General features: G+C 50.0%; 1 protein-coding gene and 1 non-coding gene across 2 annotated transcripts in view; both read left to right on the top strand.

The window, feature by feature from the left end:
* The window catches only part of SACK1A (scaffolding CK1 anchoring protein A), a 21412-nt gene extending 12608 nt beyond the window's left edge, over positions 1 to 8804 (top strand). Inside the window, exon 4 of the mRNA XM_024741281.1 lies at positions 8270 to 8804. Within this exon, the coding sequence (XP_024597049.1) occupies positions 8270 to 8804 (535 nt within the window). The remainder of the gene's footprint in view (positions 1 to 8269) is intronic.
* A 2951-nt stretch (positions 8805 to 11755) lies between these two features.
* Positions 11756 to 11828, top strand: TRNAE-CUC (transfer RNA glutamic acid (anticodon CUC)). Its single transcript has one exon. It is a non-coding gene; the product is annotated as a tRNA-Glu (tRNA).
* Positions 11829 to 22508: the final 10680 nt, after the last annotated feature.

Raw genomic sequence — 22508 nt, forward strand, 5'->3', positions numbered from 1 at the left:
GCTGCGCTTCACCTTCTGTCGGGGCTTTGCGGAGGCCAAGGCCCACACGCCCACCGGCAACGCCCTGGGGGAGCTGGGGACTCATCATATACACGAGGCTGGAGGCAGGACCAGCCTGGGTGAAAGAGGAGAATCTGGGCCCTTCCTGGGAGGACTTCGGGGTAGGGAGACATTTCCAAGTGCCTTGGTTTCCCTTTGCGTGGCAATAGGACATAAAATCCTGTTTCCCTCCTCAGATCTCTCAGGTGTGATTCTAAAGCCATGCGATTTGTTTGGTTGTGTATGGGGGCCCCATTTTATTTTTAAAATGTTTGGTTATTTTAATATAGTGAATGTATTGAGATGTAATTCACATGTCAGATACTTCACCCATTTAAAGTGTGCAATTCTTTTTAGCATCACTTTTCTCATCCGTAAAATGGGGATAACAATACTTCCCCTTGCAGACTATTGTTAAGACTCAACGAGATAAAATTTGCAAAGCGTAGTGTAGCTCCCAGCACACAGTAGGTACTCAATAAGTGGTTGCTATCAGCCAGCCAAAGCCCCAAGGGAAGGGACATGTAATAGGCAAGACTTGAAAGGGTGTGGGCTGAGAAGACGCTGGTTGTGAAGGGCTGCTCAGCAGAGCAGGCCTGGGCGACGCCACATTGGCTGGGGGAGAGGGTGTGTGGGCCCCGAGAAGGCTGGGGAGCACCGAGACAGCCCTCCTCTCACTTCAGAATTGCCAGGGCTTGCTGAGCTGTCACCATGTCCTAGATAAGATTACAAGCATCACCCTCTGTGGCCCCTGACCACCAGCTTCCTGGCCCCTCCTCCACTTCCCTGTCAGAAGTGTCTCCAAATTTCATGGGACCTCAGGCTGGCACTAGGGACGGGAAGTGGCAGCAGCCCAGCCTAGAATATAGATAAGCTAAGTTCAGTTCCCAGCTCTGCAGCTTCCTGGCTGGGTGACCTCGGGCAAGTCACTGTACCTCTCTGTTCCTTCATTCACTCACCAGCTATGTAGAGACCTAGTAGATACAGACCAGGCCTGCTGCAGGCATGGAACAGGATGGGGCTCCCTCCTGCAGCTCTGCTCGAACTAGGCGGGTAACCGATAACAAACCCAGGGGAGGGAAGGGGGCCTGGGATGGCGCCAGGGTGCCCCTCTCTGGCTCCCCATTTCCACCTCTTCCTGAGCCTGTTCTCCTCAGCTGTGCGAAGGGCCTGTGGCCTCCACCTCACAGGCTGCAGTAAAGGAAGTTGGGAGGCACTGTCCCTCTGCGAGGGGAAGAGCTGAGGTTTTACAACTAGTGTGCAGGGAGGGGGCTCAGGGACGAGGCAGCCAGGAGGGGACACCTCCAGTGTCCTGGGGCCACTGAGCCCACGTCTGTTTCCACCCACAGCCTCTCCCCTCATCCTCTGCTCCATCCGGGGGCACCTGTGGAAAACGGAGCACCCCTGCTTCTGATTCTCAGGCCCTGTCTCCAGCCCTTGGTTGTTTGTAAGAGGCTGAGGTGGGGCTGAACTCCCCTCCCCAAGTGGCCAAAGCCACCTTATCAGCCTTTTGTTCTTTCCCTAGAGAGGGACAAAGGCCTCTGGGCAGCAAGCAAATAAAGCTCAGGGCAGGAGCTCAGCCTAAAACCCTACATCAGGCCTCTGACCTTGACCTCTGACCTTGACCAAGCACCACTAGACCGAGTTCACCACCTGGAGGGCAAGGGTGAGGTCCAGGCCTGGGCAGTTGCCCCAGACCCCAGGAGCCAAGCCTGGAGGGAGGGGGTCAGTCAAAGCAGAGGAATTCTCGCACTCTTTTTTATTAGGTGAAATTCACGATAACATAAATTAACCATTTAAAATGTACAATTCAGAGGCATGTAGTACATTCACAGTGTGTGCAACCATCACCACTATCTAGTTTCAAAACACTTTCATTGCCCCCCAAAGAAACCACGCACCCATTGTACGGGGAGGAAAAACTCTTTTCTTTTTCGGCTACACAGCTTGTGGGACCTTAGTTCCCTGACCAGGGATCGAACCCGTGCTCCTTGCAGTGGAAGCGCAGTGGTCCCGTGCCACCACTGGACCACCAGGGAAGTGCCAGGAAACACTTTTTTCTAATACCCTTCTCGGTTCTCTGGCTGGGGCCCTGTAAAATGGACTGGTGAGAGAGAGATGAACAGGAGAAAAGCAGACAAATCTATTTAATACAAGTTTTACGTGACACAGGAGCCTTCAAAAGGAAATGAAGACCCAAAGAAATGGTTAAACCTTAGTGTTTTTATATGAGGTTGGATGAAGAACGGACAGTCACGGTAAAACGTGATAGGACGAAAGGGAAGAGCTAAGGGTAGTTACTGGGGGAAACAGAGCAAGGCTGGTCCATTCGGATCCCTCTGAGTCCCCCTGCCCTTCGAGATAAGGATGCTCCTTTCCTCTGGGTACAGGGAGGGCATCTCTCACGTGAGGGCCTTGTGACTGGCTTCAGGGAGAAGGGGGAGGTCAGAGAGTCCTTCCTGCACCTGCTTCTCAAATTCCTTCAGCTCAAAATAACGTCTTTTGTCAGAGCGGCATACACAGAGGTGGGGATGACACATCCACAGCCCCTCCACCACTAAGCGGTCACTTCCCCTTCCCCATCTTTGAGCAACCAGTTGTGTGACTGGCAAGTGGCTTATTTAGCCATTACAAAGATTTCCATACATTTGAAAAGGACAGAGAAAGAAATTCTGAAAGGAGATGAAGAGGGGGGAAGCCTCTCCTCTTATTTTCAATAAGGAGAATTAACTCTCTCAGGTTTCATTTGTATTTGCCCTTTGAGCTCATCATGCAGGGGTGGCCTTGCCCTTGAAAGGGGCAGAAGGAAGCATAACCACCTTGCTGAGCTTTGTGCCAGGCCCTGGGCCAGGTGCGATCAGACCTTTAGTAAGGATTTAATCTTCGTGACTTTTTTTTTTTTTTTTTTTGGCTTGCCACATGGCATGCGGGATCTTAGCTCCCCAACCAGGGAGCAAACCCATGCCCCCTGCAGTGGAAGTGCAGAGTCCTAACCACTGGACAGCCAGGGAAGTCCCTTAATCCTCGTGACATTTTGAGGGAGGCATTATTCTTCTAAATGACAGATGGGAACTGAGGCACAGAGAGGGTAGGTGATTGGGTCAGGGTCACCAGCTTCCTTGACTAGGATCTCCAGCTCGTTAGCGCCTGCCGAGGCCAGGTCGGGCTTGATATGGGAGGTACCAGGAGGAGGGTGGCAGTGGGCTTGAAGACATGCCGGGCCATTCCTGGGAACTGTGGAGAATCCAGCTTCTGGAGGGAGGGCAGGACAACTATAATGTTTTTGCTCTCAACATTCAAAGGTGATCTGTTTGCCAGCCTTTCAGAGGATCCTTTTCCCTGGGACCCTTAGAGCCGTCTCCAATAAAAACAAAAAATCAATCAGAAAAGCCTTCACCCCATCCTCTCAGTCCACCTGTCTCTGGGCCCCTCCCTCTGGTTGCACACAGTTTTCCCAAACTGAAGGGCTCTGTCCATTTCTCTGGCTGAGTCGCGGGGGTGGGAGTGGGGAGGATGTGCATTTCAACATTACAGCTCTTGTTGAGGGTCTCACCGGCACAGGTGCTGTGCCACATGCTGGGGACACAGAACTCCTCTCTCTCCTTAGGAAATGTAGATGAGTGACCACAGGGTGTGGTATGGTGTGTGCTCTAAGAAAGTGCTCTGGGGTCAGCCAGGAGGGAGCTCCCACTTCTGCCGGCAGGTCCAGGAGGCTGGATGGAGGCTTGGAGGATGAAGAAGATTGGGGCGGGGGTGAGGTGCAAAATCAGGCAGCTGCAACAGCATGAGTGACAGCATGATATCAGCATGGCCTTCCAACCGGCTCCTGAGTCCACTCCTGCCCTGACCCCTGCTGCCACCCTGGCATTTACCAGGAACAGAAAGATTTTTAAACACAAACAAGATCAAATCACTTCCATCCTTAAAATCCTTCGATGCATGTCATTGTTCCTAGGGGGTAACAAAAAAAAATCCACCTTCTTACTGCGGCCTCTGTCTTAGCAGGATTCTTCTTCCCCTCCTCTGTACTGCAGCCACACTGGCCTCCCCCCAGGCCTTTCATGCCTCAGGGGCTTTACCCTTGCCGTTTATTCCCTTTGCTGGACAGCTCAATCCTGTTGTCCTTACCCTGCTAACTCATCTTGCCGGAGGCAGCTTCCAGATCATTCCCTAGAGACCTTTTCTGTGAACTTGTTTAGCCAAGATTTAAGAAAGATGACGTCGGGGCCTGAGCTGGGTCTGTTTTCTTTTCTATTGCTTCCTGGCAGGAAGTACAGTTAATACGGTGGCGGTATGTTTATACATGACCATAAATATTTGTTGAATGAATGGATGTTCATGTTAGGTCCTGGCCATCCAGTATGGCTAGAGGAATACAACTTTTGAAACTGTGCATCCCTGTCTATGAAATTGATTTTAGTGGATGATCCCCAGAATTCTTCAAAAATGAAATAGGACAGAACAAAAGTAATCAGAGCACACTGAGGTAAAGGATGTTCTGGAGATTGTTGTGAGGTTATGTATGTATCTGTGTATGTGAGGAGGTTACAGTGTATCAATAAGACGTATTTCTCCAAGAATAGCCAAGATGAGTCTGAAGAACAGGCAGGGCGGACTTGCCCTTGCAGATGGAGCTGTGGTAACCAAGACAATGTGGCATTGGGTGAAGGACACACACAAAGTGACAAATGGAACAGAACAGAAAGCCCAGACACAGATTCCCACATGACAGGGCATGTCAGAGCAGCGGGGAAAGGTGAAACCGGAAAAAAAAATTCTCCATGTGAGAAGTTGGATTCTACTTCACACGTACATACGCACACATGCGATGCACACACACAAAATCGCCTCCTAATAGATTAAAAGAACTTAAATGTCAAAAACAAATTTTAAGACTCTTAGTAGAAAATACAGACGAATGTCTTTTAGACCTTAGGATAAGGATTAGGTGCCTTAACATAGCCCCCCCCCCCGTGTTAAACAGAACACAAAAAAGCATTAACTATAAAAGATTGCTAAAACTGACTGTATTACAATTAAGAACTCTGGTTCCCTCAAAGACAGCTCAAAGAATGTGAAAAGTCAGATTACTAACTGGGAGCAGGTTTTCCTGATACCCTGACAAGATTAGTGTCAAGAATCACAGTGAACTCCCACAAACCACAAAAGAAACAGCACAATGGAAGTGGTGGTGGGTAGGGGGAGGTGAAAGCAGGCGTTCCACGGGGAGGAAACACACGAAAAGATGTTCAGCATCCTCAGTGACCAGCAAAATGCAAATCAAGGCTAGAATGAGTTAACCATTTTATACCTATTCAGCAAAAAAAAAAAAAAAAAAAAAAAAAAAAATTGGGTTGGCCAAAAAGTTCATTTAGGTTTTTCCATAGCATCTTACAGAAAAAGCTGAACAAACTTCTGGCCAGCCAGTAAGAAGCCTGACAGTACAAAGAGTGCATTTACAAATCTCTACACTGCTGATGGGATTGCAAATCGGTACAGTGACTTTGGAAAGTGTGGCATTTTCTCTAAAGCTGAACATTCACCTAGCTTTATCCAGCAATTCCACTCCTAGGTGTATTTCCAAGAGAAACGGGTCCACAGGACAGTAGAAGACAGGCATAAGAGTGTTCACAGAAGCACTGGTCACAACAGGAGAACCATGGAAACAACCCAAATGCCTCTCAATGAGAGAATGTATGAATAAACCATGATATAGCCCCCATACAACAGTCAAAGACAAGTGAAGTACAGTAACAAGAGATAACATGGATAAACTCCAATGTTTAGGTGGAAAAAAATCCCTAAAGAATAATCCCCAAAGATATATGTTAAAAACAACTAAAATAGAAATATTTACGGTTGTTCCTCCACATCTGGGGGGATTGGTTCTAGCATCCCCACAGATACCAAAATCTGAGGATGCTCGAGTGCCTTATATAAAATGGTGTAGTATTTGCATATAACTTACCCATATCCTCCTGAATACTTTAAATCATCTCTAGATTACTAATAATACCTAATACAATGTAAATACTATGTAAATAGCTGCCAATGGGGCAAATTCAAGTCTTGCCTTTTGAAAGTTTCTGGAAAATTTTTTTCTGAATATTTTCCATCTGTGGTTGGTTGAATTGTCGGATGCAGAACTCGAGTATATGGAGGGCTGACGGTACTTTCAAGAGTATAGAAAACTTTTTCTTATTATAGAAAAAGGAAAGTTTGGGAACCATGACACAGGATTCTGGGTGATGATTTCCTCTATTTGGGGGAAACTGGACGGGTTCCTAGGAGGGACCATGTGATTAGATGCTGGTTATTGTCAATGCTAGCTTTTTATTTTAGGTGATGGATTCATAGGTGCTTATTAGATTATTTAAAATAACTAAGTAAAGGGATTTCCCTGGCGGTCCAGTGGTTAGGACTCTGCACTTTCACTGCCAAGAGCCCGGGTTCAATCCCTGGCCGGGGAACTAAGATCCCACAAGCCGCTTGGTGTGGCCAAAAAATAAAGCTGCAGAAATGTAAATGGGCCATTAATAGATCAATGATGAGAGTGGGTCTTGAGCCAAAAATTATGATTAAATCAACTATCTGTACTTAAGGGCCAAAAAAACAATAAAAATAAAATGTAATTCTTACCATGGGTGGTGATAAAAGAAAGTGTAAAAGCTAGAGCACAGGATGAATGGACATGTGGGGTGTAGAGGAGGGAAACCCATGAGCAGTGAGCAGGGTCAGGGGATGGCACTCAGGTGGTGCAGGGATACACAAGGGGCACAGGGGCACAGAGGGTGCATGGGGGCCTGAAACACTGCCAGGGCACCTTTGGACCTGCCTTTTGTCTGGGGTGGGGGCATGTGGCGGGAGGGATCCTCTTTCCCTGACCAAGGATCGAACCCATGACCCCTGGAGTGGAAGTGCGGAGTGTCTCAACCACTGGACCGCCAGGGAAGTCCCCTAGACCTGCTTTGCTAAGAAAGCATGCAGTTGCTTGTTCTAATCTAGCCTGATTCCAAAGAACACAGGGCGATTGATTTCTTTGTGTAGCCAAGAGTCCGGCTGTCCCAAACTTTGCTGCCTTCCCCGTCACCTGGTTGGCCAGAGGCACGGTATCAGCTGCTCACCTCTCTGGGGTGCGTGGGTGGCTCCTGGGCAGGAGGTGAGGTTTAAACAAAGCCTCGCTGCTCTTCCCAGGATTGCTCCGGCCTTGCGTGGGCCCTGCCCTGCCTCACAGAGCAGGGGACTCCAGAAGCTGGGTCCGCCTTTTGGTGGCAAGACACGCGGGCTGGGGGCTGGGGGCTGGAGGCTGAGACTCTTGGTTGGGTCCTTTCTGTCCCCCACAGTGACCCTGTCCCCCTCTGACCATGCTGTCCCCATTGCTCCCCACGCCTAGGTCCACAGTGTTAGGGACCCAGGAACCTCTCAAATGATGTTCTTGGTGGGTTTCCTGCGCTGCCGCCAGGCTTTTTTGCGGGGAGTGGGGTGATGAGGGGAGTTTCCCATCAGAGATAGAAAGGAATCTGTTTAAATTAGGGAATCATAAAAAGTGACACACAAATGCCTTGAACATTTTGTTTCCATTTAAAATGTGTAAATGGAGAGAAGGCCAAGGCCTCTGCTTAAGGGCGGCCTCCCGTGGGTGTCTGGGCAAGCCCACTGATGCGGCCTCTTTCCCATCCTGTGGGCTCACCCCTGTGTTCTCCTTTCCATCCCCCAAAGAGCACAGGAGTCTTCCCCCCACTCGCACCCCTTCCGGCCCATTTGCCTGAAAACTGGGCTACACCCTTCAGCTTTTCATGGAAATACAGCCCTTCCTTCCAAGGAGCAGCCCCAGACTGCTAACCTATTTGGTTAGAAGAGGCAGGTGTCACACCTGTCACAGGTGGAGCCGCTAAGGCCCCAGCAGCTGGTGACTCACATCAGCACAGAATTGGGGACACTGGCACTCGGCCCCTTTGGGCCTCCACAGGGATCTTCTAAGGGGCCATAATCTGCGCACCAGGAGGGAACACTGACCGGAGGCCCGGATTCACTGCATCTTAGCTACTCCCCTGCAAACATTTGCTGGTCTCTGAGCTTCAGTTCTCCCATCTGTGGGAGGGGAGGGTTTGGGCCTGGGCGGAAGCAGCCGGTGCGGAGAAGCGGTGGGCACGCGTTAGTGGCCCTTCGGGCACAGGGTGCCCGAGCCCTCCCCATCCCCAGCCCTCACTCTCTCTCCTCTCGCCTCCAGCTTCACCTGGCTCTGCGGGCACGTGCACAGGAACATCCTCTCCAAGTTCACGGGCCAGGCGGTGGAGCTGTTTGACGAGGAGTTCTGCCACCTCTACGCCTCCTCCAAGCCCGTGATGGGCCTCAAGTCGCCCAGGCCGGCCGCACCCCTCCAGCCCAGAGCAGCCCCCGACCCCCGACCCGGCTGCCTCAGTGGCAGTAGCTGCTCCACCAGCGACAGCACGTCCTCCAACCCCTTCAGCAGCCTGTTGACAGGCAGCAACCCCCAGAACCGGAGTCTGTCCACGTCCTCGGGGCCCAGCAGCCCCCTGGCCCCAAACCCACCTCTGGCCCCCAGGTTCCAGCCCTATCATGGCCCTTGGAGGGCCCTGACCTCACAGGCCCACTTCTCCCCAAGGCCCCATGATGGCCTGTTTGCTCTCTACAGCAACCTCAACGGCTACAGGCCTATGCGGCTGCAGGTCGAGCAGCTTGGCCTGGTGCCCAGGGTGGCCCACACCTGGAGGCCCTTTCTACAGGCCTCCCCGAATTTCTGAAGGGTCCCTTCCTCCAGCTGACCTCCCCAGGGCCAAAGCTGGGCATTCTTGGATTTTCTGGCTCAAGGACCCTACTTTAACCAGTGGCCCTTTGAACTAAAGGCACTTGGACGAAACCGTTGCCTGTGTTTGAATGTTCCCAGGCCTCAGACCGTTCGCTTGCTGACCCCCACACTTCCCTAGGTTCCCCTCTCTAGTATGGCTTATGCAGCACATTCCAGAAGTTTCCAGGGAGGTGGCGGGCAGGGAGCTAGAGGACAAAATCATGAAAATAGAGCCCCTTTCTCCAAAGAGCAGCCAGTGCTTTCATATTAACATTTTCCAAATCTCTGTAATGTGAGAAGGGGCTGATGCAGCCCAAGTTTTACATATGGATAAACTGAGGCACTGAGAGGCAGGGGGTGGGTGTGACCAAGGTACTCCTGTGTCCCAGTGCCCAGGGGTGGTCTGCTCCCCAGAGATTCTGGAGAGACAGATTCAGAAGTAAGTATGGGGACATTCTAGATGTTTCTGGGAGGGGAGGGAAACTCCTCCTCCCTGGAAGAGCATAATACTAGAGTATCCCTGGCCCGATGAATTAGGGATGAGGCCCCAGAACCTGCCACTGTAAGTTATGTGTGGCTGGTTGAAAGGGTGGCCACCAAGGGTGGAGCAAACCAAGGCATCTAGGGGATGGAGATGGACAAGGCAGTTTGGCAGCTCAGGTTTTTGCTCTGAAGAGCCTTGGGCTGGCCTGGAGGTCCCTGGAGTCTGGGCTGGAACCCAGGGGTTTGAGTTGTCAGATCTGGGAATGGCCCTGCAGCAGTGCTTCAGGAAGCCTTGAGCAACCAATGAGGATCCCGCATTACCTTGCAGCTCCCAGGCATAGTCCGCTACCTCCAGATCCAGGCCCCTCACCAGTCTCATCATTCTTTCCTTCTCAGAGTCACAGCATGTCCTATTTGTTGCTGGGGTGGTAATAGATGCTAAGGCCACAGCGTTGCTGGGGTAGAAAGAACACGGGATGCTGAGGGAGCACAAAGGAGGGCCCGCCAGCCCAGCTTGGGAGGCCAGGGGACACTTCCCAGAGAAGCGACAGGTAACCCAAGACCTAAGGAACAAGGCTGTATGGCTGGGGCGAGGGATGCGACTCGGGCTGTTTCAGTCCAAGAGAAGCAGGGGCAAAAGCCCCACACATGTCTTTCGGTTTCCATGTCCTCCCCCGCCACCAAGTTGTCTCAGCAAATGTCTTCCTGTTGCCCTTCTCCGGCTCAGAAGCTTTGCCTTTGCTGCGGAGGCTGGAGGGACAATCCTTCCTCCTGGTGGCCTCTGAATCCTGATGCACATGGCATCCCGAGTCGTGCTCTGCAGAGGGCATCTCCCTGCAGCCCAGCCCTGTTTGTATTTGTCCAACACTCCTGGCAGAGGCAGAGGCAGAGGCATCTTTGCTTTTGTTTTAAACTGTGTTTCTGTCCTCACTTCACCTTTTTATTCCTTAGTTCCTGAAAACCCAATAATAACACCAAAAGCCCTTTGGCTGCTGAAGGTTGTTTTTTTTTTAAAAAAAATAAATCCATTTATTTATTTATTTTTGGCTGCCTTGGGTCTTTGTTGCTGCACGTGGGCTTTCTCTAGTTGCAGCGGGGAGGGGCTACTCTTCGTTGAGGTGTGCAGGCTTCTCACGCGGTGGCTTCTCTTGTTGCGGAGCAGGGGCTCTAGGCGTGTGGGCTTCAGTAGTTGCAGCACGTTGGCTTCAGCAGTGGTGCCTCCCGGGCTTCAGAGAGCAGGCTCAGCAGCTGTGGCGCGCGGGCTTAATTGCTCTGCGGCATGTGGGATCTTCCCGGACCAGGGCACGAACCCGTGTCCCCTGCATTGGCAGGCGGATTCTTAACCACTGCACCACCAGGGAAGCCCCTCCTGAAGGTTTTTTAAACCCCGGTCCTGATGACCGCCGTCATGAGGTTAGAATGACCAGGGCTGTGGAGTGTCCTAAGCTTGATTTCACAGCCTGATGAGAAAGCTTTGGGAAGGTAAAGCTTACTGGGGTGCCAAGAGCTCCACAGGTGGGCTCTGTCCCCGCGTCCGGCTCGGTCTGGGTGGAGAGGGGGTCTGCAGCCAGAACAAGCCCTCCTCCTCCAGCGGCCAGTTTCCCCTCTGCAGTCGTCTTAGGGGTTTGCGAGTATTGTTTTTCCTCCTCTGAGCACCTTGTCACTTCCTCGTGATTCCAGCCAGCCAGGAAGTTAGGTTTGGTTGGCTTTGGCCAGTGGAATGCGAGCTGAAGTGTTGAGGACTGCTTCCAGCTTTTAAGCACTTGGGTGCCGATGGCCTTACCTCAAGATGGAGCCCCTTTCACCAGCCCAGGTTTCTAAGAGACTACAAAGAACAGGACATGCCTACCGCACTGACCTGCAGTGGCTAAGTGGTATGAGCAAGAAATAAACTGCTGTTTAAGCCACTGAGAGTTGGGGCTGTTTCTTACTGCACCATGATCCAGCCTAGCCTGACTGAGAAAATCTCGGGACCCACTGATGTGAGGCTGGGCCGTTCCTTTGTGGGACTGGACTCTGCAGGGCCCCCAGCCTTGGGCTCTTGTGCAAAAACATTATTTCCACCAGGGGACTACGTGGCTTTTACACACCTGGCAAGGCAGTGCTTGAAAGCCAAAGCAAGTCCTTATCCAAGTTTCCAATCCTCCCAAACCTAGTTTTGCCCAGCTTTAATTCTGCTCCAGGCGGGACTCACACCTGCAACTGCCTTGGCAGGCCTGTTTGCTGGGGGCCATCCTGAGACGTACAGAGTCTCTCCTACAGTGTGAAATTCAACGACAGCAGTGGAGTGCCCACCGTGTGCCAAACAGATTTCAGCAACAGGCAAAGAGACCCAGCCTCACGTCTGTCCTGGAGAATGCCAGAGTCAGCTGGGGGCGGTGCCCACGAGAACCACCACCGTGAAAAACATGAGAGAATGGGAATTCCCTGGTGGTCCAGTGGTGAGGACTCTGCACTCTCACTGCCGAGGGCCCGGGTTCGATCCCTGGCTGGGGAACTAAGATCCCACAAGCTGCGCGAGGCGCTGCCCCCCAAAAAAAGAACATAAGAGAATGAAAGAAATTGTATGGTCATGTTCAAGGGGAGACACGGTGGAAACACAGTCCCCAACCAGGGATCTGGGATACTATTACCCACCTGTAGGGTTATCAGCCAGGACTGGGGTGTTGATTGGAATGATCATCCCTTCCCCTCAGGCCTCCCTCTCCTAGAAATAATCTGTGGCATTCATTTGGTCCTCACCAGATCTCCCTATCTGTATCGTAAGAGGCCAAGGGCATCTTTGCAGGCCCCCCGTGGGTGGTCCCGCACACAATGGATGCTGACTGACTGGTCAAGGAGCTTTGCTCCTGAGGGGGTCAAACATTCAGACCCCCCAGGATGACCTGTACTTGCCCTCACCTTGACCTGGGTTCCCTGCCTCTCCTCTGCTGGCCCTGCTGGCCTGGCCTAGAAGTGCTAGAGCCGCATCTTCACGTGATTCATTTTCTGGACTCAGTCCAAAAAGCTGTTGGACACAGAGAAACCGTCACTCATTTTCTCAGCTTCCTCCTGAAGAGGAAAAACTGTCATCAGAGAATGTAAATATTGCAGACACACGTACGAGTATAAACGACCTTTTTCCCTGGTTGCTCACTGCATAATTCCACTGAGATAGACATGCTGCCTCCCAGGGGCTCCATACTCCACTCCTCTGCAGGGTGTGGTGAGCGAGGGTGTCCACACAACGATGCGCCAGCCTGAGTGGACAGAGAGGCCCAGAGGAGGTGGCGTGGCGTGAGGCTGCAGTGTGTGCGCAAGGCCAAACGTGAGGGGAGGGTGGAACCCATCCCTCATAAGCGTGCTTGCCAAGGCCACCTTCCTCCACTGCCTGCTCACTGCGCCAGGCAAATTCACACAGACACCTTCTAGGCCGGTGGGCTGGGCTCTGAGAACAGAGTTTCTAAACCCACCCACTGAAATGGTTGCTAACGAGGAAGCCCCAAGCTCTCTGAACCTCATTTTCCCTGTGATCCTGAAGCGCACAAGCCAGGCCTCTCCACTGACTTTTCAGAAATGGTGAGGACCTGTCCATTGGGGCTGCTATAACAAAATACCAAAGACTGGGTGGCTTATAAACCACAGACATTTCTCACAGTTCCGGAGGCCGGGACTCCAAGATCAGGGTGCCGGCATGGTTGGGTTCTGGGGAAGGCCTTCTTCCTGGTTTGCAGGTGGTCACCTCTCACTGTGTCATCACATGGTGGAAGGGACAACCTAGCTCTCTGGGGCCTCTTTTCTAAGAGAACAAATCCTAATAATGAGGGCTCCATGCTCATGACTTAATCACCTCTCAAAGGCCCTGCCTCCTAACACCATCACCTTGGGGATTATGTTTCAACACGAGAATTTTGGGAGGACACAAACATGCAATCTATAGCAGAAGGTCATAAGCATAGAAGGTATCTGAGAGAAAAAGAAATGAGTAAGAAGTCCTCTCAGGGGATGGGAACATCCCTTGTTTGGAAGAGAGTGTATTTATTTGCCAGGGCTGCCGTAACAAAATACCACGGACTCGGTGACTTAAACAGCAGACGTTTATATTCTCACAGTTGTGGAGGCTGAAGTCCGGGATCAAGGTGTCAGCAGGACTGGTTTCTCCTGAGGCCTCTCTCCTTGGCTCGCAGATGGCCATCCTCTTGCTGTGTGCTTATGTAGTCTTTCCTCTGTCCATATGCATCCCTAGTGTCTTTTTTTTTTTTTTTTTTTTTTTTTTTTGAAAAAAAAAGCCACCAGGGAAGCCCCCTAGTGTCTTTTTGTGTGTGTCCAAATTTCTTTTCCTTATAAGGACACCAGTCAAATTGGATTACGAATTTAAGGAGATGAAGTTGACAAAGTATGGACTTTTGATGGCTTATTTTATGTGTCAACTTGACTGGACCATGGGGTGCCCATGTATTTGGCCGAACATTGTTCTGGGTGTTTCTGTGTGGGTGTTTTTGGATGAGATAAACATTTAAAATGGTAGTGTAAGTAAAGCAGATTGCCCTTGTGAACGTGGGTAGGCCTCCCCAATCAGCTGAAGACCTGACAACAAAAAGGCTGACTCTCCCCCAGGTAAGAGAGAGTTCCTCCTGCCTGACTGCCTTCAAACTGGGACATAGGTTTTTCCTGCCATCAGACTCAAACTGAAACACTGGCTCTTCCTGGGGCTTGAACCTGCTGGTCTTTGGAACTAGACCCCTGGCTCTCCTGGGTCTCCAACTTGCCGACTCAAGCTGTAGGTCTTGGAACTTGACAGCTTCCACAACTGTGTGAGCCAATTCCTCATAATAAATCTCTCTGTACATAAGTAGCTATAGATATAGACAGATAATATAGACATGGAGATGCAGATACACATACAGCTATAGATACACACATCCTATTGGTTCCGTTTCTCTGGAGAATCCTGACTAATACAGATTTTGGTGCCAGGAGCTTAAAGGTCTTATCTCCTAATACGGTCATATTCTGAGGTACTGGGTTAGGGCTTCAACGTATGCCTTTTAGGGGGACACAATCAGGCATAAGAGGCAGGCCTCCCGTGTCGGCCCATGTGGCCAGAGGAGCCCCGGCTCTGTACACCCACCTGCAGCTGCTCGCCCTCCGCCCCCACACACTCCCCGGCCGCGCTGCAGGACAGCGGGCACCTGCGTCACCTCAGCTGGGCCTCCGGAGATGGCCCTTCTCAATACAAACTGCTCCTCTCTACCAGCAGAGCCAGCGCTTGCTTCTGGTGGCCGGCTGCTCTTCGAGAACAGCGGCCCTAAAGTGGAAAGGTCCCAGGGCCAGCTCCCCGATTTTTCCCCCCAACGCCCACAGCTGTGCTGTCCTCCCAGCGCAGCTCCTGTGAGAAGCACACCAGCACTGCTGCTCTGGGAGCCCTCCCTGTGGCCACAGTATGAAGCAGCATCCAGTTCAGAGTCCCCTGGCTGAATGATTCTGTCCCCCGTCCTTGGAGGCCAGCCCTGGCTTCCATTCCCAAAGGGCCTGAATTCATGTATTTAACCACACGCTTGCCCCCAACCCTGTCCCCCAGTATGCCAGGGGCTGGGCAGCCCGCATGGATGGAAAGAGCGGTGTCCCAGCTCCCAGAGGGCTTATGTGATGGTGCCAAGAGCCTCCCTGCCTCCAGCGTTTGCAGTTCCCTGATCGGTGGTTTGCTAGGTCTACAAGGGAATGAAGGCGGAAGGAGAGATCGAGCTGAGACCTGAAAGTAAGGAGGACTCACCTGTGCACAAGGCAGGAGGGGCAGTGGGCAAAGCCATCAAGAATTTGGCCTTTTCCAGGTGGGAAAGCCCTTCAGGGTAACAAACTCCGCAACAGTGTGGATTCCCCAAAGCGTTGGGAGCTCTCAGTGACTTGAGTTCACCTCCACCCTCCACGTTAGTGCTCGTTATCTCCTAGACCCAGAAAACACATATTGCACGAAGCTGAAAGGTTGTTTAACACGTAGAAAGTGAAACCAGATTTATCGGCTTAAAGCACAACCCTAAACCAGCCATTCCCGGGCTCAGAGACCTTTCATAGCTCAGTATATCCACGCCAAGTCAAGTTCCCTACCAGGCACTCAAGATCATCCATAATTTGACACCGGTTTACCCGCCCAGCCTCATTACCCACCACATCCCTTCACACCCGCTAACCTGGATGACCAGCCTTCATGTCCTCCAGGCCTTGGCTGCTCTCATCCCTCGACTGCAAAACCTTGCAGGCCTGCCTTCCATTCTCTGACGAGGCTGCTACAAACCACCCCCTCACCAGGTCCAGCTCAGATGTTACCGCCTTCGTGAAAACCCCTTTCCTCTGCACTCCTGTGCTGTCAAGTCCTCCCTCCTGATCCTTATTTGCCACTTATGTGGATGTCCTATTACGTCTACTAGAGATGGAAGCTCCTTGGAAATAGGTCTTGTCTAATATGTATAAAATGGATAACTAATAAGAACCTGCTGTATAAAAAAATAAAAATTAAAAAAAAAATGAATTTCTCAAGCTTTTTCAGTCCATGATACCAAGCCAAGGCCCTTCCACAAACCTGGGCTCTATTAGATGACTTGCCAGAGACAGAATTATGAATTCCTGGTAATTACTAATGAAATCAGAAATGAAGTCCTTACCATTTGATTCAAGTCATTCCAATTCTGAAGATTAACACCAGTTATAAGAACAGATCAATGATATTCTGAAACTTTGTTTTTTTAAAAAAACAAAACCAAAAAACCTCAGTTACTAGGAGAAAACTGATCCCCTTTAGCCATGCAAAGCATGAGAAACAACCTTAAGTCCTTGGTTCTCTGTCAACCTTACTGTTCTCTAGCACACCCAGCAGTCTTTGTTCACAGCAAAGCTTAGACTCTTTACTTACAATCTCTCTCTCACCTGTGGATCACACCTGAGTAGGAAAACTTTTGCACCTTTTGTTTAGGATAAAGCAATTCTGTGGTCCTTCTCCCTAGGGATTCCATTCAAAGTCTCATTTCCCTCCAGCTTCTATAGAGATTGCCTTACTGTCAGTAAAATCATTCAGCTTTTGCCCGGGGTTGATTATGTATCAAGGGCTATGTTTGATGATTTGGAAAGAAAGGAGACATTGTCACTATCCTCATGTAGCTCACTGCCTAATGAAAAGGACAGAAAAGTTAAACGTGTCACAGGTGGAATGTCAGAGGTAAGCACAGGGTACTAAGGGGGCGCGTAGAAAGGGATCCAAACTGAGACTTAGAGAGACAGGAAGTATTCTGGAGAAAGGTGATGGCTAAAATAAATTCTAAAAAAAAAAAAGAAAATAGGTGTTGTGTCTTATCTTTGGTATCTCCTACAGCGATGCTCTATCAAGGTTTTACAAAAGAATGTCATTTAAAAAAGAAATAGCCTTCTGAGACACAATGTCTTATTCTTAAACCAAGGTTGAAAGGACCCAAGTGGTCCATACCAGGATTCTTTGGTTGCAAGTAGCAGAAACTGAAACTAGCTCAAGCAATCTTAAGTTATGGGTAGGTTACCTTGTATATTGGTTTCCGATGGCGGCTATAACAAATGACCACAAACATCATGGCATAAAACAACACAAATGTATCACCTTATAGTTTCTAGTTCAGAATTCCCACATTGGTTTCACTGGACTAAAATTAAGGCGTCAGCAGGGCTGTGTTCCCCCCTGGACACCCTAGGAGAGAATCTGTTTCCTTGCCTTTTCTAACTTCTACAGGCCGCCTGCACTCCTTGGCCCATGGCCTCTTCCTCCATCTTCAAAGCCAGCCGCACAGCATCTCTCTGACCCTGACCCACTCCTTCTGCCTCCGTGTGATGGCTAATTTTATGTCAACTTGACTGGCTAAGGGATGCCCAGATAACTGCTAAAACATTATTCTGGGTGTGTCTTGAGAGTGTTTCTGGAGGAGACTGGCATTTGAGCTGGTGAATTAAGATCACCCTCCCCAGTGCAAGTGGGAACCATCCATTTGTCAAAGGCTTGAATGGAACAAAAAGGCAGAGGGAGGATGAATTTGTGCTCTCTGCTTGAGCTGGGACATCTACCTTCTGCCCTTGGACATCGGCACTCCTGGTTCTCGGGCTTTTGGACTCAGATCAAGACTTACACCATCAGCCCCCTGATTTTCAGGCCTTCAGACTTCAACTGAATGGTATTATTGGTTTTCCCCGTTCTCCAGCTTGCAGAAGGCAGCTGGTGGGACTTCTTGGCCTCCATAACCACTTGAGCTAATTCCTATACTAAATCTCCTTTCACATGCATCTGTATCAGACCTATTGGGTCTGTTTCTCTGGCAAGTCCTAATACACTCCATCTTCCATTTGCTAAGATCTCAATGACTACACTGGGCTCACCTGGGTAATACTCTCTATTTTAAGGTCAGTTGATAAGCAACCTTAATTCCCCTTTGCATTGTAACCTAACATATTCACAGGTTGGGACACCCTGGGGGACCAGGACATCTTTGGGAGCCATTATTTCGCCTACCACACTCCAGGTGTTTCGTGGAGGCCTCAGCCAAGACTGTAGCTGGGCCTACAGAACAGGAAGGGCCTGGAATCAGGAGGCAGCAGAGCAGAGACTGTCCCTCTGCCCCTTTCTGGGTATCTCTTTCATCCTCTTTCTGCAGACCTGCTCTGTCTATCCCCCATTCCATTTGGCAAACACAGCCACCCCCCAGTTTTGACCCAGTTTCAGACAAGAGAAGACTCATTTCTACATCTCTAGGGGAGATCCTGACTGGCTCAGCTTAGGTCAGGTAAACCCTGCTTCCTCTCTCCCATCATTAGGGGCAGTGAAGACAAATATGGCTGCCAAGTTCCCAGAGATCCCAGAGATGGGGGGCAGGGTGGTCGTCAGCTCAAAGGCTGAGCAGACACAACATCAAACTTTTAAGTGACCAAGTCATTCTGTGCCGAGGAAGGAGGAAAGGATAAGGAACAGTAGGCCCCAAGCAAACAAATGCCTGTCCTACTTCTCTGACCTCATTAGCAAAGTCACCTGGTGGAGACACTTCGATCACGAAGACAGGATTGGAGCAGCCCTAGGCTGTGACTCATCAGGACCATTGTTTCTCGAGCTTTGGATTCTTTTGTATAATCCTCTCTGGTTTTTGTTTGCTTGTTTGTTTTCACGATTAAGACCTTGGAAAATCGTGTATAAATTACTTTTATAGATGAAATTTCAAAAGCACTAGAAAGCTGCTATTTAAAATAATCATTTTTATAAACATTGGCCTTGGATATGCTTCATAGATTTCTACCCTAGGTTTTCCTAAAATGAAGCCCATCTTTATTGAAATACAGTACCTCACAGACAGGTGGGGGCACCTGTGGCGCTGGCAGTGGAGCTCTGTACGGACTGGCTGCGGGCTCACCGGGCTTCAGGCCATCTCTTCAAGTGCCTGGGGCTCCAGCATAGCAGCACTGGGCAGAAGTCACGGCACGTCCAGGAAGCTGAGCTCCGCCACGAAGGGGCAAAGCAGACACACAGTCCTGGAGCTTATGACGTAGCCAGGAGGATTCATACAAAGAATATTCAATTACGATTCCATTAAGCACCTTGCGGGGTGAATAAAAAAGCAGGCGCTCTGACAACATTTAAAGGGGGGACCTGAGCAAGTCTGGACTCAGAATCATCTTGTCTGAGAGTGACCTTTGCGCTGGGATCTGTAGGAAGGGCAAGTTTATGGCAGGGTTGAGGGACCACAGGGAGGAGTGTTCCGAGTAAAAGTAACTGGATGGGCGTAGGGCTTGGGTGGGAGGACACTTGCCGAGTTCAAAGACATGAGAAGAAACCAGAGTGAGCTGGGGTGAAGTGGGCTAGGGCCAGACCACACGGGGCCTCCCAGGCCTCAGGGGAAATCACTGAAGGACTCTGAGAGCAATCTTTATTTGTATAAGATCTCTTTGGCTATAGTATAGATTGCAGGGGTGTCAGCATATGAGAGACAAAGGACTCTCAACGGCTCAAATTCTGGGCATGACCATGCCCCCTTGGGAGAAAACACTGAAGACAGGCCTTTTGAGTCAAGAGAGGCAAGAACTGCCCTTGGGTCCCACCCCACTCACTGGAGGGCAGACAGACATCTCTGTGCTTCACATTTGCTCACCTTCTGAGTGATTCATTCATCAACAAGAGGGTGGGGTTAGGAGGCAGGCTCAAGATGTCTTTACCATAATCATTGCTCAGTTAATTACCTTCACCATCTGTGCTGGAAATGATCAAGATGACTTGTGTGTGATGACACCCAGAGATGCCCAGGCTTCCTGGGTTGCCCTTTCCTGCCCTGTGTTACAGCTCCGGTATACAGGAGTACAGGGTACAGGAGGCTGGGTTCTCACGTGGGTGGACGCGCTGCTGCCAGGAGAGTGAGGTGCGGCGGGAGTGAGGGTGTGGGCAGATCCACGGAGACCACTCAGCGGTGCAGGACAGCGTTGATAGTGGGTCTGGGAGGAAAGCCAAGGGGCTGCAAGCTAGAGGTCTGGGCAAAGTTAGAAGGGGACTAGGATGAGACGGGAAACCTAGAGAAGTTACGAGGGAAAAGGGCATATCCAGGAGGCCGAGATGAACGGGAGGAAGGGCTTTCAGCTACAGAAAGAGAAACGGGCAACGCTTCTGAGCGGACTGTCTCAGCACTGTCAGACCTTTGGGGTATTAACCTTTTGTGCAAAGAAAGATGCTGGCCGATTAATTCAGGGATTCTTCTCCACAAACATTTGGCGAGATGCCAGGTGTTCTGCCCTCGGGATACAAATATGAACAAGACAGTCCTGATTTTACAAAGTTTAAAGCGTCTCATGGAAAACAAACAGGCTATGACAAGACAGCATAATAAGGGCCAATACAGGGGTCAAAGAGCAGCACGAAACCTACCACCACTTGGGGATCAAGACTTCTGGAAGCTGAAATCAGGCAGACGCCTGTGAGACGAATACGAATTAGCCACATGAGGGCAGTGGGTGGGGAGAGGTTCCAGGCTGAGTTGCCGGCCTGGAAGCGTAAAGGTGACAAATAGGGCACATTCAAAGGTTGGGAGCGAGGAAAGACGAGAAGCCCCTGGGAGCCAAAGGCTGTGTCGGTGAAGGGCTTGGCAACCACGGTCCCTTTGGGCTCTATCCTGCAGGCCACCCACAACCAAACCATAAACTCCACAGTAACCAGTGTCTCCATGGCAACCACACAATGCCTGTCCCCTAACAGGACCCAGTAAGTGATTATTAATGACTCAATGAAGGGATGGGGGGCAGTGGGGAGCGGTAAAGGGGTTTCCATACTTTTTAATGGTTCCTAAAAATTGAAATGCCTGTTAAATATAGTCTTGTTTCACATTAGAGATAAATGACTAAACCTGCAATCGCTAAGTCACGTTCTCACTCATACTAAAAGAGTCTCAAACTATAAACAAAACCAGACCTTCGTCTGTTTTGGGAAGGGGCCTGGGAAAGGGAGAAACGAGCTGGTGAAGTGGATAGGAAATCCTGATGACTTCACCTTTTTGCCCAGGGCTGGAATTTTCTTCCCTCTAATGAGAAAAAAAAAAATTAAAAGCTGTGTGGGACTACTGGGCATATACCCTGAGAAAACCATAATTCAAAGAGAGTCATGTACCACAATGTTCACTGCAGCTCTATTTACAATAGCCAGGACATGGAGACAACCTAAGTGTCCATTGACGGATGAGTGGATAAAGAAGATGTGGCACATATACACAATATATGTTGCACATATACACAGCCATAAAAAGAAACGAAATTGAGTTATTTGTAGTGAGGTGGATGGAGCTAGAGACTGTCATAAAGAGTGAAGTAAGTCAGAAAGAGAAAAATAAATACCATGTGCTAACACATATATATAGTATCTTAAAAAAAAGTTTCTGAAGAATGTAGGGGCAGGACAGGAATAAAAACACAGACGTAGAGAATGGATGTGAGGACACAGAGAGGGGGAAGGGTAAGCTGGGGCAAAGTGAGAGAGTGGCATGGACATACATACACTACCAAATGTAAAATAGATAGCTAGTGGGAAGCAGTCGCATAGCACAGGGAGATCAGCTCGGTGCTTTGTGACCACCTAGAGGGGTGGGATAGGGAGGGTGGGAGGGAGACACAAGAGGGAGGAGATATGGGGATATATGTATATGTATAGCTGATTCAGTTTGTTATAAAGCAGAAACCCTAACACGCCACTGTAAAGCAATTATACTCCAATAAAAATGTTAACAAAAAGAATATAACATTGAAATGTAATCATAATAATTTACAAAGGCATAAACGTTTTTATTTATTTTTATTTATTTATTTTTGGCTGCTTTTTGGTTCTTCGTTGTTGTGTGTGGCTTTCTCTAGTTGCGGCGAGCGGGGGCTACTCTTCGTTGCAGTGTGTGGGCTTCTCATTGCGGTGGCTTCTGTTGTTGCGGAGCACGGGCTGTAGGCGCACGGGCCCCAGCAGCTGTGGCACGTGGGCTCAGTAGTTGTGGCTCACAGGCTCTAGAGCGCAGGCTCAGTAATTGTGGCACACAGGCTTAGTTGCCCAGCGTCATGTGGGATCTTCCCAGGCCAGGGCTTGAACCCATGTGCCCTGCACTGGCAGGCGGATTCTTATCCACTGTGCCACCAGGGAAGCCCATAAACATTTTTAAAGAAAATAAAATATTAGCCATGGGGGAAAAAAGAAGTTATGTGGGACAACACTTGATGAAGTTTTTGGTCTATTACTAAATTTCACTTCTCATAAGGGAGCTCTTCCACCCTGGATAATTCAAGTAAGCCTTTTGCATTTGAAGATGATGTGGCTGAAAGGAGAGGATAATCACCTGAGACAGAGCTCCATGGGTCTCGTGTTTCTGTACATCTTGTGAGCAAGGCACTTACAGCCCTTCATTCCAGACTATCTACGTTGCAGTGTGTGGGCTTCTCATTGCGGTGGCTTCTGTTGTTGCGGAGCACGGGCTGTAGGCGCACGGGCCCCAGCAGCTGTGGCACGTGGGCTCAGTAGTTGTGGCTCACAGGCTCTAGAGCGCAGGCTCAGTAATTGTGGCACACAGGCTTAGTTGCCCAGCGTCATGTGGGATCTTCCCAGGCCAGGGCTTGAACCCATGTGCCCTGCACTGGCAGGCGGATTCTTATCCACTGTGCCACCAGGGAAGCCCATAAACATTTTTAA

The sequence above is a fragment of the Neophocaena asiaeorientalis genome, unplaced genomic scaffold (assembly GCF_003031525.2).
Source record: "Neophocaena asiaeorientalis asiaeorientalis breed wild unplaced genomic scaffold, Neophocaena_asiaeorientalis_V1.1 scaffold177, whole genome shotgun sequence".
In the NCBI taxonomy this organism is placed as follows: Eukaryota; Metazoa; Chordata; class Mammalia; order Artiodactyla; family Phocoenidae; genus Neophocaena; species Neophocaena asiaeorientalis.